We start from the raw sequence: 18,299 nt of genomic DNA on the forward strand, positions 1-18,299 counted from the left end.
AGAGAGTGAATATTGGACTTACTTACACCAGGTGTTCACAAACACCACTCTAAATTAATGCTGGTGTTGCTCCATAACTACTGGATGTGTAAATATGTATAACTGTTTGCTAACAAATTCAACATATCAGCTTAAAAGGCGCTGTGTCAATGCTGTCTTAACAATTAAGTCAGTTATTACAGGTTTAAGATCAAATTTACCATCCAGCCTTACTTTTACTTTTAAGACTCTAAACCATAACAACTTTCAGGAAACCTTTCAACCTTCCCTTTGATGTGCATCGATTGTTCACATTAAACGGCCCTTAGAGCTGTGGAAGCCTTCAGGATCACTGAACTGTGCCACTCAGGGTTAAAACCCTCAGGACTGGAGCTGAAAACAACAAATCACACCACAGCAAGGCCATGAGCTACACTGGGAGGTGGAGGAAGCAGAGGTAACAAGCGCTTTTATTTTGCACATGGCTTCAGCTATCTGTTCTGTATGTGCACAGTATCTGAGTCAATGCTTCAGTCATTAGTTCACTGACAGCACGAGTACAGTGTCCTATTATAGCTGCCTTTTACCTCAAGCCCTTTAAAAGTTACTTTTTGGGGCGCCCTGGTAGCTCACCTGGTACAGCTTGCGCCCCATGTTTATAGGCTGTGTCCTTAACGTAGCCCTTTTTCTTCTAAAGAAAAAGACCTGCTCTAATAACACTTATATAATAATAATTAATAAAACTTGTTAGACTACCATACATTTAGAATAGCAATGCAGTACAGCAAGTCTCATAACTTTTTTTTATGCCTCCCTAGATATGTCCTCTAGTGCCATACAGAGCAGAAAATCTGCCAAACTCCCAGCAGACTTCAGAAGGAAGCAATGCGACAGTTACAACAGCAGAACATCTGTACAAAAGGGAACTTAAAGGTCCAGTGTGTATCATTTAGGAGGATCTATTGGCAGAAATGTAATATAATATTCAGAGGTATGTTTACATTAGTGTATAATCACTGGAAAATAAGAATCATTGTGTTTTCAGTATGTTTTGAGACCACCATAGTTCACACATAGTACATGCTTTGAAGGGAAGTGGTATTCAGTTGGTTGTAATTTGCAACTATACCGCTAGATGCCACTGAAACCTTTAATTATCAGGTATGTCTGTGTGATTTATAGCCTGTTTTCAAGCTGCAGGAAACATCTGATAGGGCAGATGTTCAATGTCACTACAATTGTAGTAAACCACCAACAGTTCCTTTAGTTAAACCAATTACTGCAGACAAGCTACCTGTCATCTTCCTCAGTTTGAATGACGGAATAGCCAACATTGCTAATGGGGTGCTTGCCTTCTTAGTTAGCATTGCACTGAAGTAATTAAATCATCAGGATAGTTGGCAAAGATAATGGAAAACTGAAAGAGATTGGACGAAGAGAAACAATGTCATGTCAGCCTACAGAGGAAGCGATTTTAGAGAGAATGATAATAGAGGTCGTGTTCGACTCAAGGATTTGACAGGAGGCTATATGTTTGTGCCAGAGTGCAAGTTTAACTGGTGGGATTCAAGCCATGGACTAAATGAAAGATTTTAGCAGAGAAGAGCCAGTCACATTAACAGCATTATCTCCCATAGGCAATAACGGATGAACATAAGCCACACTCATGGTTTAGTTCTATTTATACCACAGCGGGTGTCTGCAGTTTACATCACATAGACTCCCGCGGCCATAGGGATGCAGAAATAATTTGTTTTTTCCTCAATATATAAAACATACTGTATATATAGCTTTACAAAAACAGCTACAGTTAGGGGAGCTTAGGGTTTGGTAACTAACACCACTTCGCTTAGGTCAGGAACATCTGATAAATGCAGTTTAAATACTGATTTCTGTGACACTGCTGTCAAAACATAACTGCTTTGTGAAATAGTTGCCAATGAATATGATTTGTAAGGAACTAGGTTGGCCTGAAAAGATACCTGCTGCTAAATATTAAGATGTAAAAGACAACAAAAAGTCAAGGTTTTACAGAAGATGTTTCTCCGTCTGTTGTTGCTTGTCTTGTTATTAGCTTGTGCTCATAACTTCAATTTCAAATGCTTTTAATTCTGTTTACCATAATTCACTCACCAAGGGCAAAGGATTGGAAATAAGCTGTAGCTAAACATGCTTTTATATATTGCATTAGATAATTGTAGAGCAATGTTCTATGTAAATCAAATAAACATTATATGAAATGAAAACCACTGGCACAAAAATAATATGTTTTACTAAAAGGTTAAAGTTGCAGTGGCAGTTAAAAGTACACACTAGTTATATTTGCAGAAAACATGAGTGAGAAATGGAAATTATTACAGTATTCCTTCAAAAAGATTAAAATGAAACTGAAGTAACTGCCCACCACACCTATTGTAGCAAATGGACAACAGGATATTATCATTACAATTATTGTTTTTTTGTTTTCTGTAAGAACATCTGCCAGTTTGCTCGAAACATATGAAGAAGTAAAGTCATTCACACTGTCTCCTCTGTTTGTCGCCACAACCTCTAGTGTCCTTAGCAGAGGGTTACATGGTTGTTGTTGATTGTTGTCCACTCTTGTCAACCAAACATGTCCTTGCCTGTTCAAGTTTCATAATGAACAGCTTTAAGACTCAACAGCATCCTTCAGACTTTATAATAGTTTTCAAACCAGTGCTAAGGTTATCCATTATGAGCTCATGGGTGTATGTATCACACACAAACAACCAAGCAGCTTTCACACACGTGTATTGTATGTTACTGCAACACATCCAGTTTCCATCATCTGTCAAGACACTTTGAGGTTGAAGAGGTGAGACTGAGGTCCTGCTGACATCCTGAGAGATGAACTGAAGCATTGAACTGTCTAAAGGATGAACTCTGACTGTTTGTATGCAGAATATCAATAAAACATGAGGTGTTTAGAGACTTTGTGTCCGCCAGATCACTTTTATTTATGGAGCTTTTTCTGCATAATGCTGCTGAAGATGTAATCAGTGGAGCAGCAAAGCCCAGTGATCTATGTCTGTACTCTTATCTGATCACTGAAGGGGTGAACGCTGGCCAGGCAGGGACAAGATGTAGCAATGTTCCTAATTAATAGTCTACGTTGTGCAGATGTTTTGGTGTCAAAAACCTTCCACTGCTTCTAACCTCAGCCCTACAAGCCTTTTTCCTCACACTTATCTGCCATGGCGATAAGAGGCAAAGGTGATGTTGAAAAATGTTTTAGAGAAATTATTTTATTATCAAATGTTGAAGCCCCAAGGTGCTTGGTAGTGATAATTGATATGTATCAATAGCAGTGGAGAAGGACGTATTCGGATCCTTTACTTAAGTAAAAATAGCAATACCACACTGTGACAATACTCCACTACAAGTAAAACCTGACATTCAAAACCTGACCTGGAAGTAAAGTATGTAAGTATTATCAGCACTTAAGGTATCAAAAATTAGTAAGTACTCATTCTGCAGAAGAATGGTTGGTTGGTCTGCAGTTTAAGGTTGAGCTGATTTGAACTACTTTATATACTGTTGGGTAGTTTTATCTACAGCAATTCATCATAAGATTATCATATGTTCGTAGCGTCACCGTCCTACGAGAACTACATATTTCTGAAGAGTCTTCATGAGCTCAGAAAAACAGCCCTGTTTTCAGCCTTGTGACAATGCATGTTCCAGCTAATACAAAAGGGTTTTAAATAGTTTATTTAGATTTAGAAGACGTAGGAGAATCTTCTTAACCCATGAAGGAAAAATAAATCCTTCAGTTTACCAGAAAGATTCACAGTAAAAATAATCAAACGTGGGCCCTGGACAGGAAGGGTATGACAATTATTATAATCTGAAAAGTAACTATAGCTGTCAGACAAGTAAAATGTGCCTCAAATGTACTTTACTTTTTGGCATTATGCTTCTGCATTAAGTTTACTCTGCTTGCTCAGTAGTGTTTTTAAACATGACACAATGGTCACCATTAAAGCCACATTGCTATGCTAGATACATTTCCCAGCATGATTATGATGGATACAAACTGACAACAGAGGTCTGCGATGTCGTTTGTAATCAGGTGGGTGGCGATGCTGTTTCTGCTCGTAGCACTGCAGTCTCATCAGATCACTAATCAGGGAGAAGGCCGCTGGTAATTATCCAGCCCACCTCCACAATGCAGCAGGAAACAGCAGCAGAGAGTCAGTGCACTCTCCACCCGCCTCTTCTCTTACCACTGATTGCTGCTGTTTCATCTGCATGGAGAAGCATTAATCAACTCTTTTCATTCAAGTGAGAGCCCATTTATTCATAACACTTGACACCAACCTTGAGTGAGCAGTGAGTTAAATTCAATTATCATTGCAGTGAGCCGTAGAATGCTTTAGCCCACACGTCACATCAGAGACGAGAATTCCTAATGGTATTTAAGTAATTTTGAATCACGTAAGCATGTAGTGATACTGATACAAAATGATTATTAAAAAATGACAAATTATTGGAGGCTCTGAGGGATTGTAAAATTATCTGTGACGGGCATGTAGATTGAAATGCTACATTCAGTGAAGCTGAACCCTTAGGAATGTCCTGTGATAAAATGGAAAGTGAACTTGAACAATAAAACGACTGCATCTCAGGAACAAGAGTGAACAATGACATGCATTGAATACACTGAGGTCCACTTTTCAGACTTCAAAGAACTAATCCAAAAGCCCCTCTCTATGTCAAGTAGACAGGGTTTAATTTGTAGATGGATTATCAGATGGAAAGTCCCAGAGAGTCTAACAGGAGCAGGCTCAGATTCCCTCCGTTATTAACATTCAACCTACTTCTTTATTTCAGCACCACTCAAGCAACTTCATTGTAGAAAACAATGAAAAAGGGCAATACATTGTCAGAAAAGGTTCATCCATATATCCATAATATATATATATATATATACACATATCCATATACACACACACATATACATATACATGTATATATATCCATAAGTTCCTTTAAACAGTTCACAGTTCAGGTATTTTTGTCTTCAATGACTTGGAATAATGAAAACTAGAAATAATAAATAGAAACTTGAATTAATTTAGTTACACATGTGTTCCAGGGTGCAAGAATTCTCCTGGATTTTTGGCATTTTCTGTTCTCTGCCCTGGGATCTGTTGATAAGAGGCTCCAATGACTCCCATTAGATAAATAACATACCAAGAGATCATCACATCACAGCATTCTGGTTCATCTGATGAGGTCCAGTGGGAGAGCGGCTCCTGTGCAGATGGGGGGTTACAGGGAGGAGGACAGCGGTCAGACTCTGAGCTCCATTTCAACAGGTTGCTTACCCTTCTGAGACCTCTGTGTCACTATTACGTAAAGGTATTATGGGTTGTCACACTGCAAAACATTGGGCTACCGTGCCAACCTACGGTTTTACTTGCGCCTTTTTTCTCACTCAGCCCTGCTTTCTTCATGCACCCGTTCTATTGTTTTTTTTTACAGATTGCTCAGAGACAAACCACAAATAAAATGTCCAGGTAATTGTTCACTGACAACATATCTCATTTGTTTACTGCCATAATATCCAATCTTGCAATAAAATATTTGCTCATAGTGACGACCGCATTATTAACCTTTTTTATGGTTATGTTTCAGAAGTGGTGCCACTTGTTTTACTTAAATCACAAAACACAACATGAATGAAATTAACATTAAATTGTAATTGAGTATTAAATACTCTATCTAAAGTGCTTTTATTCTCCAAACCTAACTCAGGATGCAAACTCTGTTTAGTCCTGAAGTTTGAACACCCAACATCCACCCCAATAACTGCCCTGCAACTTTGGTGGGGCACATAAATGTAGCATTCCACTCAAAACAATGTTGCCTCTGATCATAATCCAGACTGCCATTACATTTGCCACCTCAACCTAAAAAGTTTAGTACTGAATGTGATTTCTAGGAGACAAGGTTGCCTTTGAGGCATGATAGTAATCACGGTAATAATGACTGGCAGATCTCTTTTAGCTTTCAGGTTTTTATTTTATTGTTATAAACAACAAATCAAACAATTCAGCCTTCAGGATCTTCTCAGTGTGGCACAACTCAAGCCTGTCAGTGTCTCCATCCCAGATGTGTTGCATTGGTGTGCAAATGCAGATTTAGTGTGATAACGAGTGAGGCTGATTCCCCCATGTCAGCCTCGACGCTCCCATATATCCTCCTACACACAGCCTCAAACCACAAGGTTCATGAAGGTATGCACAGAGGGAAACTCAGGTTTCATGCTCTCACATCTACTATCATTTAATGCTCCATCATACAAGTCCAAGATCCTGCATCGTTCAGAATCATTCATCCCATTCATGCTATTTATATCAGGATGAGATATCAGCACAGACTGACTGACCAAGCTGAGGTTAGACAAGTAGATTAAAGGGTGAAGGTCAAAGATCCAGAAACACACAATATGTCCACTTCATTTAGTGTGATTATACCCAGAGTTAAAATCACCCATTGAATAGGATTTTAAGTACCTGTGGGACATATGGGGAATATTGTATCACAAGATTTAATTATTTTTCCCTTAATTTCAGCTACAATGGACGCTCTACCAGACCTGTACTCCCCATGGTTCCATTACAGGATAATTAGATGTCATCTCACTCTGTACATCTCCACTTTCAGTCGAAGTGAGAGGCTTTATTAACTTCATGCAGATAATAAGCAAACAGAGTAAAATGCTTCATCAAAGTTTAAATCAAATAGATGTAAGATTCTCTAAGTTTAGTCTTTTTGCTTAAATTAAAAGTTCTTGTGTTGAGTCTGGAGTGATGAACTAAAACTAAAGAGTTAAATGCAGATAAACAGTTTGCAAAACAACAGGAAGCAACGTTTTATCCAGAGAAAGCTGCAGTATTACACAACATTTGATATTTTGTCTCTATCACCCTTAAATTCACAGCATACAACAGTTAGCTCAACAAGGGAAAAGTTGCAGCCATCTACTGTCCAAATGGCCGAGTAGTTTTGGACGGACAAAAGAGAGGATCCCCTTATCAATTTGTCTAAGGAACATCCATGTTTGTATGACACAAGCCCTAAAATTAACACAGTTAAAGAGCAACTGTGAACGGCTCCAAATTCTTCCTTTACGTTTTTTAATATTTTTGTTCGTTTTATAAATAAAATGCAGCTGTAGCAAGTATTTCACTATCACCGCATCTCTGGTGTCTGGGTTATGTAAGAACATAAAATCTTCATTCATATTTGAAGACGCTACAAATTATATCTATTTATTAAAAAAATCCTGAAAAGCCAGCAATTAGATGTACAGAGAGTCATTGCTATGGAGACGATGCAGACTGGGACATTGCAAGTAGTTGTACGTTTTTCGTCATGTGTGAACCTATCATGGTTTGTGAAGTACAGTTTTGAAGCCTCGAGTTCGTGGCCGTTACCATGTCAGGGTTTTCCGGGCTAGTGATGATGACATACTTTGAGTTGAGTTGCTCTCATTGACTAGGCTTAGTTTTGACTCAAAACAATGGCAGTTCTCATATCACAGATAGACAGTACGCTAAAATATGTTTCTGAAAAGATTTTAAGCGAGAAATAGCAATGCAGTTACAGAATCTTGATTCATATTTGATCAGCACTGCCTAGTCTGACAGTTTGATTTGTTTTTGTGTGGTGAGCTGGATAGACTCACTAAGAATGACTTGTAAATCACAAGGTAGCCACGGCCTAAATCGTACCCTGCTTTATTGTCTATTTTACTTTAAATGTGACCATAATTTACTAAATGAACACCATGCTGTATGGAAGAAGACTTGAAACTAGTGATTGAGACCTTTAACTCTTTAGGAAACTGTTTACTGAGCTAATAAATCAAGTGAGAAGTAGGGTAATTTTCTCCATAAGACTCTTTACTGAGCTTCTTGTTTTGGAGCCAATGGAGCCACCCCCTGCTGGCCATTAGAAAGAAAGCAGGTTCAAGACACTTCCGCATACCTAGAATATCTGTCCACTAAATAAATAGGCCTACTGTCAGTGGTCTGAACTTAGCTTAAGAGAGATAGTCCTGTATTATAGTTAGCGTGGCTAGCAGTAAAAAAACTAAGTTGACGAGTTACAACTCGGTGATCAATCACAAAACAACAATATGTCTGTCAATATGTTTGTTCACAGATGGTGGATATAATGAGTCAGTTTTTAGAAATGGTTGTTAATGGCAACAGAATATTTAACTGAAGCCAACTGAGTGGAAGAAAAGTTTAAAATAAGGAGCTTTACACGCTGAAGTTCATCCACACAGGTGCTGTCAGTTTAGCTGATGAGACCTCTCAGGACTCCCAGCATAGCTCCAGCCAACTTCAACCTGAACACAGGTCTAATCAGAATGATTGAAAACACCTGTGTGTGTGTGTGCGTGTGTGTGCGCGCGCAGGGGCTTTTAAATTGCTTTCCTTCAATTTTGACTTAAACTAGTGCTCCTTTCCTTACAAAGAAGTGCAGGGTTTTTTTTCTGTCTTGTTATGTAAAGAACTGTGATATTCTTGACCAGTGATACATAAAACATGCCTGAATGTGGATTAAAAGATAATTGGCTCATATCTGACTAATCACATGTTGATATTTAAGTCATTTTGAAAAACTGTAGAACATAATTATGCTGATTAGCTCCTGTTAGCATGCAGGAACAGGTTAAACTAAGATGGTGAACATGATAAATATACCTGCTAAACACTGGCATGACATTAGCATTTAGCCTTGCTGCTAACATGGCTTGTGGTCTTGTTACAAAGTGGATTATGGGAGTTTGTATTATCCCTTTGCTGAACCGCTCACAATTGTCTGTGGTAGTATCTAGCCTGATGCCTCTAAATTCAGGGCAGTTTCACAGTTAATTTCACTTGAAGAGCTGTGAACAATTCACACTGATTAGGACAAATGTAAGTTCTCTGACAAGGTATTCTGACTTGTGTACTGAGTGGTTTAATGGTGCTTTTGCCCTGTTTGTTTTATGCCTTCAGTAAAAGTGAGTTTAGTTGTTCAAGATTTAATAGTACTGCAGTGGGTTTGCTTCTGCTGAGAAGTTATTTTAGTTAATATGTTTTAGTACTAAAGTTTTATTACTGATTTGATTTATTATTCATTAGGCAGAGGCTGGTATTATTTTCATTAGCCTACTGTCAAGGGAAATGCTTAGTAAAAGTAAAGTTTTAGCACAGTTTTGGTTGTTACAGTTCACTTGAAGCTATCTCTTTGGTTGTTTTTGCAGTGTCACTCATCAAATCTGACTTCATTTCATGTCAGGGGTGTTTCTGAATCAGTCTTTAACCTCCAACGTTTGGAACTGGGAGGGGATATTTGTCGTCATAAAAAATTGCTTTGACATTTCCGTCTCCTGGATGTTTTCAGTTTTAGTCATTTAGTCAGCCGTCTTTATCTCCACTCCGCAGACAGAAGAATATTAATACCCATCAATAATGTCATGTAGTGCATAAAGACAACCCTCCCCTGAAAAGTTTAGGAGGAACAACAATCTGTGATGTAAATTTATGTTAATTTATTTGCTCTAGAGAGGGAAAGTGTTGCTGTGTTTCGGCTTCATTTAACAGGGAAACAATAGACCTCAGCTGCCTCTAAACACTGTTTTTCCACTGCACTTTCTGCTACAGTAATGATGCTTGTTTCTCTACAACAGGATTTGAATTTGCACATATTCCATGAAAGTTTTACTTTAAGGCCATCAGCGACGATTATGGGAAAATCCAACATAAAGGCAGGTCAAAATGTACAACTTAAACTGTACTTATCACACAAGTCACAAAGATGAAGTTCATCTTTACTGGTACTGACATTCTTTATTAATATCAGGGCAGCCCCGTCGGTTGGGTTTCATCAGCAGGCTGATGCACGTATCACTTCAATATGATCAAAGACTAAAGCTCCAAAAGAAAGCTAAACCGAGAGATAGAGAGGGAGTAGTTAAGTAGCTCTTATGCCAGTTAAAATGAGGTTTTGCATAGCTTATACCATCTCATTTCCTCAGCTAGGCCCTAGACGAAATTTACCACCCTCTAACCTCTTTAACCTCCGGAGAAAACAAGCCCACCGCAGACCTCATGTTTGAACCATCTGCACCCACAGTTACAACAAGCAGCTACTACAAGACATGCATTACATTAATAAGTAATGTACAAATTTGAGTTTAAGAACTTGAGAGGGATTTTGGGAGTGTCCTAACATTTTAAAGAGCTGTTTGTGGGTTAAGAGTTTTAAGATTAGAGTTAATTAGGAGTGGTGTTAGGGTGAGGGTAAGGATTGGGAATTGGCACGTCAGATGTGATAGTTGAGACTCTGGTTAAGGGCTTAAAAAATTGCCTCACATTAATGAGAGTCACAGGTTAAGTGTGTATATACTAGAAAATGTCCTCAAATCAAACACATCGTAGTATTTGAAAAGAAGCTGTTTTATTATTAAGGAGTAGTGAGTTTGCAGTTAACCAAACCAGCATAATAGAGAATAAGAATAGAGTCAAGTTACAGTTATTCACAAATACAGCATCTTTACATTGTTCAAGCTGTACAGTTTAAAACTAATCTACTGCACGCCAAAAATTCAACATGACTCGTACAGCAGCTCAAAAGTCAATTTTAAAATATTAAACTGTTCCTATATCTTTGACAAGGGTTTGATAGATGACTACGCTGTGATTACATGCATACTGATACTGGGAGACAGACTTAAGTAAACAGCTTGCTCTGTTGCTGCCAATAAGACGTGCAGAGTCAAATAGACATCACAGTACATTTTTTACCAAAACACTTTTTGTTTGTTTTGTGTGTATTCATGCCTTACATCATACACTGAAAACATTGTTTTACCTGTGAGCAACCGTATAAAATGATATATAATACTTCTACTGTTTCAAACAAGGAGGTAACGACTTTTAAGTGTTGAGCAGGCACATTAATGGCCATTAACAGGTACATTTGATGAGTGAGTTTAAATATTGTTGCTATAACTCTTATTCAATAAAGCAGGTTTTATACATCTCCTACTAAAATTACTGCAAGTGTGTTGACTTATGATTTGGATATTGTCGAAGTCACAGAAGGCAGAGTTTTTTTGATCAAGAAGAAGTTGACTGAGACACGTTTGCTTAATGAGCTGATGTGAAGAAGAGCAAATTGCAGCAGACTGTATGTCTCTGTAAATTCAGGACATCAGGCCAGGTGCCCACTTGCCATTGTTTTGTTGAACACAGTACCTTGTGGTACTTTCTACAGTATGTTGACATTGGACGCAGAAAATTTTTTTGGCACACACACTAGAAGCAGACGGAAATATCTAGTGTGCCTGATAACGAACAGGACGTTGCAAATGAGAGTTGTGTGAATTCTGAAAAGCAATTTACATTTGGCATTAACATGACCTCTGAATCTGGGTAATGCATTTGCATTTACATCTGGCTTAATTCTTCTGATTCTCAGTTAGTTACTAATGATTACTAATAATACGCAAATCACTGAGGTGAGGGTGGACAACCATAGCGAGCCCCAGGTCTACCATGTACCAACGTCATTAATTTTTAAATCACTTTTTAAAGGTGATTTTAGTAGGTAGCAGGAGAAAACATACAGCCTTTTGCTGGGCAGCATAACCTTATTGTATGAAGAGGCATAGTTAGGTGACCTTTCAACTGGGTGGAAGGATTTTTTTTCTTTAGGAATGGGGTCATTTCGCTGATTCACAATCCCTCTACGGGTTCTACTTAATACTGAGAGTCAGCAGAGCCAAAAAAGTTTTTTAATTTATTTCTACTAATAATGCATCTTGGATGAATGGTAAGACATCTGTAAGCATAACACAGCTTTGTCTTCTGTAAAGACGAATGGCTTGCAGGGCAGGCACATAACAGAACAGTTTGTTAGGATTGCCCTCTTTATGAAAGTGGTCATGTACGTGGACATATTAGGTGCTAAGTGGCCATTTCTCTGGTGATTTTACTCTACATTTCCTGTCTCAGTCTCCTTGGGATTTCTTAGTTTGGTTTTGTGGCACTCTTCATTGTTCATGTATGGTGGTAATCGTGGCTCCCGTTAACCACCCAGGAAATACAAATGCATCACTTTATTTGCACCACAGGAATTTTTTATAGGAAAAAAGCTACCAGACTGCAGGTGTTCAGCAGAGCAAATGTAAATGCTTTCATGAACCGTATATCATTATTGCCTGGGATTATTTTGTGCTTAAAAGTAAACCTTTGTTTATATGAAATCATTGCATATTATTACTTTAACCATATCTTGCAGAGAGAGACAAAGAACAAAAGCCTCAACTCAGCAGTAATGAGATAAAACAATTCAGTATAAAACCATATTGAGATGGGGAAACTACTCTAAAAACCCAGCCATGATCCAAAGTATTGCAGAGACAGTGGAGTATAAATATCCAATATTAAAATTTGGATGGCTGGTTTTCATTGCATCATTTATGTCATTGTCAGCTTCTCTTCAGTTATTTCTATTTCTTGTTCTGGTTATCTCAGTCTACCTGTCAGGCAAACACAGATTAGTGCTTCAGCAAAAACACATAAAAAGTCTGCAGAGCGAAGGAAGTGACAGACAGCCTGTGTTTTATAGTCCGTGCTGCTTAAAACGTCACTATTTAAGAGTTTTGGTGTCTGCTGTTCACTGCAGGTGGTACAGAAAGGATATAAAAGTAAAAAAAAAAAAAATATCTCGCTCTTATTGTAAAACTTTTATTTTTTTCATGATATAAAGAAAAAGCACAGCGAGTAACATAAAAACTTTCTGACTAACTCAAAGACAAGGTGTGGAATTTTTTTTTGACTGACTTTAATTTTGTATTCATATATACAGCAGGTGTTGAAATTATGTTGAGTTGAGTTAAATAACAGATGGATTTTAGTTGATTCTGGGACTGTGCTATGACTGAGCTCTTAATGTGAAACACGCATGCCAGTCTTCCAGTTGGTTGAATTAGCCTTCCCATATACATACAGTGCACTGTGTATGACTCTTACATCTCACATTTCACAGAAGGTTTATCATCCTTGTAGAAAAAAGTGCTTTTTAAAAATTAACATCAAGTCCAAAAGTCTAGTTTAACTCGAACAAAGTTGCTTTTGATCATCACATCTATTCTGCACGTTTCCTTTTTAATAAATTATTTTAAACATTTCAATATGGCAGAGAAATATTGTTATAAGCACACAAATAACCATTTACATTTTTAAATATTTACATTCTCAAAATGACAGCAGAAAGGAAATAAATAAAATCATAAATTGTTCTGTTTCTGATTTCACATCTTGTTGAGTCACTGGTACCATTGGCTGAAGGGCTCTGTGTGTTTAGTAAAGCACCGAGCTCTTGGTAAATCCTCCCGCTCTGTCCTGTCAGGTCAGTGGGAGGTCAGGGCTCCTGCTAAATGAAATACTCCTTTTGGTTTTCGCCGGGAGCACTCTGACAGTCCGCTGGGCTGCTGAAGGGGAACTCGTGGCTGTCTTCAGGCTGAGCTGCTTTGACTTCCTGGTTTCTATACGTCTCTTTCCTGCTGCAGATGACTCTGGCCATTATCGCCAACGCAGACACAGTGACGAAGATCACCACGGCAATCACCCCTAAAAACATACAAATACACAAAATTACTTTTGCTTTTGAAGATTAATTCAGACCTTTTCTGTCCTCCTATGTCTTCACATTGCAGAACAGCATTGCTAACTGAATGTTTGGGACAATGCTGGTTTAGCCACTCTTTGCCCTCCTAGCATTTCCTCTACATCTAAAAAATAGCACACTAAAAATGGTCAAAGGATAATACTAACCCTAAACCCCAGAAGAGGATTATGTATCTAATCTGCTTGGTTTTATGTACAAACTCAAATTTCTATCACTAAAGCTTCTGGTGGTAAAAAAAAAAAGTAAAATAAATCTGGGAGACAAAATACAGCTTGCAAATCTAAAATCTTTCTGTCAGTGACTTTTTCATGCGTTGTGTGAAGTCGATTACTTCCCTCTTTTTTTTCTCCTCAGCCTCCAAAATCAAAATGACTCTTTTCTCACTTACATCCTGCTCAAAAAACTGAAAATTGTCTTTCCCACCTAACAAATTTCTTGCTTATTCTCTTCACTATGTCAGACTTATTTACTTATTAGTCTTGTCTCATTCCTGCTGAGATGGATTGCATTACCTCCGATTAGAGCTGAGTCACTCCTCATGGCGTTGACTAAAGGTTGACCTGGATCCACTGAACCGGGTTGGTCTGTAAAAAGAAAGACGGAGAAGACAAAATAATGACAAGCTGAAACAGAGTCCAGAAATTAGAGGCAAAAAGGTTAACAGAGAAAGAAGAGAGACTGTCGAGCAAAGATGAAAGGACAGGGACAAAAGGGACAGATGAGAAGGTAGAGTCAGTGAGAGAACCATCAGTCAGTGCAGAAAGTGCTTGTTGAAATCCTCAGCTCAGCCTCAAAGGACTTCACTACAGTTGTCTGACTAATCTCATCTGTGGTGCCATCACTCTGTCTGCTTACCGAGGAGGATGGTTAATGAGCCCATAAAGAAAGTCTAATGAACAGCCCTAAGAATAATATTAAAGGCACACCAGAAGGTGTATATATATTGTCTATATAGTGTAGTATGGAATATAAGGTCTGAGTCTGCTCCTTGTACCTGATAAGGAGTGTGTGGTTTCTGCCGCGTAGGGATTGGCTGGAGAGGATGAACCACAGCTCGACTGGGCCAATGGGCCGGTGACAATAACAGGGCTGTCAGGGTGCAGCAGAGCAGCTTTCAGAGGACTGATGGAGTTAAAGCGAACACCTGACAGACAGCCGGTGAACCCAAGAGAGGCCAACCCGGCCAGCTCTGCATCCAACTCATTAGACTCTGAACACACATAGAGAAACACAGACGGGATGAGAGAGCCTGAGTGAGAAGACACATTTGTTATCCACAAGTTCCAATTACACACTCAAAATACAGCAGTGATAATCATTTATCTTGATGAGACCATGGTCGCGATGATAAGTGGTATCTATCTATGTCTTAATCATTTTAATATCCATTTTGACATTACAGACGAGGATAAACCTGCTGAAAATGAGTTTTCCCAATTGGCCAAATAAAACACTGATAATGGAAGATAGTGGAAAAACCACACATCATGTTCAAAGGCAAATGTTCAACATTAAAGGCCATGTTTTTGAAACTTTTATTCCCACAATATGCATGGATACTAACTGCAGTTAAGATAATAGAAGGTTAGCCAAGGGAAACACTTTGTTAAGGTTAAAGAGAGATAATGGTTAAAGTTGTCATCAATGTCAAACGCATACCCTTGTCGTTTGTCATACTACAGTACAACAATGGCACTACTTCCTGAATCTGCATTCAGTTTCTGCATGATTTATGTCTACTGCTGATATTATCTATGAACCTTATTGCTGGGGACACGGGCTGGTCCTCCTATAGGATTTTTACTCCTTCTGCCACTGCAAAGGTTTGAGTTAGGAGATCAGCACCTTCTCTTTCTTGGTGGGTGTTCAGACCAAAAACTGGGTTAGAAAAATGCCAGGGGCTGTGTTGGTAGGGGCCTGTATTTTAAAATAAAATGAAGAATGAGGCAAGGCGTTGACCTGTTTAGTTGAAATGGAATTATTTTAAAACACCACAGTTATAATAAACAGCTGGTAAGCAATAGTATAAAGTCACACTAGATGAGAATGAAATGTTAATTACACTACACAATATGAAAGCACTGAGTGAAACCAACTACCTAACAGCTACATTTCCATTTTCTGAATCTTACTGCTAGAGGGAAGGCAATTGGGTCATTAAAATCAAAAGGATGTATTCCCTTTGGGGCATAAATATGCTGAGCAAATTTATGGTAATCTGCCTTTTACATTGTTAAATTTCTTGTGTACAAGTTCAGGTTTTAGCCTAAAAGTGTTGTGAGAGGAAAAGGTCTCGAGGGGTCACCAAAACATTCTTCTCATATTTTGGGCACCATGAGTATCCTCAGCAAAGTTCATAAAGTTTTGGCCATTAGCTTTCAAAAATCATGTGCTGGACAAGTGGCAATTATGACCTGATGAAGGATGAATGACATGTGCCAGCTAATGCACTGCAGTTTCCATATCTGTGACTTTTGCTGTGAAACAGTGGGTAGGTCTGTTTGAGAGAATGCAGCAGAAAATATATTTATAGGTAAAACTTGAATGCTTTTGTTACTCACTGGATTGCCTCTCACCTGTCATCACAAAAGTGTCCCGCTTGTGTCTAATGTACTCACAACCTCACCATTTGTGACAGCAGGTGCTAAATAAAATCTTTAGCAGCTATAAATGTCAGTGTGAACTACAATTATTCCTGCAGGGCAATTTGATTACACATTACATCATTGCCAGTCATCTAAGTTATTACCAGGGAGAAACAACTTTTCACCACACGGATGGGACACTGCAGAGTGGCCTGGCTGGAGAGGGCTGTTTGTCAGCCGTATATTTGATCAGGCTTTGATTCAGCTTTAAATTGAATGTAAACCTCTGAGCAGTGGGAAATAATTTGACTTTGATTATATCTCATGACGCATGTATATCTATCAAGCAGCTTGAAAGATGGGGATAAATGACTAAGATGGGAGAAGAGTTAATACCACAACAGATTTAAGTAACAACTATAGAATAAGATTATCGGGCACTGCATTAGTCTTACCATATTTTGTCTTTTTCTCTATCTCTACCTAAAGCACATAGATTGTATAATTAAAAATGGATGTAGTCTCTGTGACGTCACCCATAGGTTTCTGAAGAGCCCTTGTGAAGCTCAGTGTGGTCAGCTCTGGCCATCGCCATCTTGGCAGTCCTGACCCCGCCGGCTCCCAGCTAATCTAAAATTTAGTAAATATGTGGAGCATCGGTGCAGCTGAGGTGGGGTAAATAAAGCCTGACTACTGAAAACAGTCGCTTGTGACGACACCCACCTGTCATTCAAAACGGTCATGCCCCTCATTATGCATAACTTTGAGCCTTAATATAATTTACACAGGTGAGTTCAAGCCTCGTTGGGAAGTTTAGCTACGGAAATGGAAAGCGTTTTTTGTACCAGCCTGTAAAGATGTTTAATCCTGCTGCTAAGAGAGGCATTTTAATATGGGGGCTTACAGAAACTCACTTTTGTCTCAAGTGGATGTGAGAGAAACTGCAGTTTTTGGAGGGCAGTATGTCTCTTTATGTAAAACAAATCTATTTCACCTAGCATACATGTGCACATGTTTAATTGGCTATGTTATGTAGTCAAACATGTTGTTTTTGTGATAAAGGAATATTCCAAGAATATAGTCAAAACAAAAGCCTGGAAATTGGAACTAATCAACTGAAATTATGCATATAACATCCTAGATGACATATGCATGGCATCCAATATAGGATGATGTAAAATTTCTAATGTTATTCCTTATACAAATGAGTCACCAGTATTGGTGCTGGATAGTTGGTGCCTTCTCTAAGAAAGATTTGGATGTTTGTGTGAGCCGTCAAACCCCACACTGACAGCACCAGCCTTGTATCCCCGAACTGAAGATCACTGTCCACCTCCGCCCAGCTGCTGCCCTTTACCTCCACCTCTCTCTCTGTATCACTATCTCACCCTCCCTCTCTCTTCATCATCTCTCTCTCTGTGAGACTCTCAGTCTCTCCATTCTTTCCTGGTCCATTAGTTAGGCTGATGGATGACAGCGCTGGCAGGGAGTGACAGTATATCAACTATCTTGCTGCCTCTCTGATACTGATATGACTGCTTGGGTCCTCTGGCTCAGCAGAGGGAAGGCTGGGTCACATACTAACATGGCCTGGGTCAACAACAAATAAGATTAAGGAGCTCAATGTAAAAACAGCACCAGCATCAATTTGTACTTGTTTCTTACATGTGCACCACATGAAGTTTTATAACAAGGTTCGGGAACAAAGACCGTGCCTCGAACTCATCTCATTTCCACACAAAAAGTTCTACAGCACACTTTATCCATTCACTCCCTCTGACTCAGTTTTCACATTCCTCCCCCCAAACCCTTTCTTTCTCTTTTTTTTCTCCACTTGTCTTTCTCTCTAGTTCAAATAAAGGAACCACTAGGGCTCTAACCTCTTAGAGCAAAGAAGAGATTGCTCCCCCCACCATCCCTCACCCTCAAACCTCTCACCATCCATTCATCCATCATCCCTCTTACAGTTTAATATCTTGGTTCACCTTTATCCATTATATGCAATAAACCATT

At 38.7% G+C, this 18,299-nt stretch overlaps 1 protein-coding gene across 1 annotated transcript in view; it reads right to left on the reverse strand.

Annotated features, from left to right (window-relative positions):
- Positions 1-12,859: 12,859 nt before the first annotated feature.
- The window catches only part of LOC118322005 (contactin-associated protein-like 4), a 90,034-nt gene continuing 84,594 nt past the window's right edge, over positions 12,860-18,299 (reverse strand). Inside the window, exons 22-24 of the mRNA XM_035653583.1 lie at positions 14,696-14,911; positions 14,214-14,285; positions 12,860-13,643 (exon numbers count right to left, since the gene is read on the reverse strand). Of these exons, the coding sequence (XP_035509476.1) occupies positions 13,447-13,643; positions 14,214-14,285; positions 14,696-14,911 (485 nt within the window). The 3' untranslated portion in view covers positions 12,860-13,446. The remainder of the gene's footprint in view (positions 13,644-14,213; positions 14,286-14,695; positions 14,912-18,299) is intronic.

This window comes from Morone saxatilis, unplaced genomic scaffold (assembly GCF_004916995.1).
Source record: "Morone saxatilis isolate NCDOM2014 unplaced genomic scaffold, NCSU_SB_2.0 Contig12, whole genome shotgun sequence".
Lineage (NCBI taxonomy): Eukaryota > Metazoa > Chordata > Actinopteri > Moronidae > Morone > Morone saxatilis.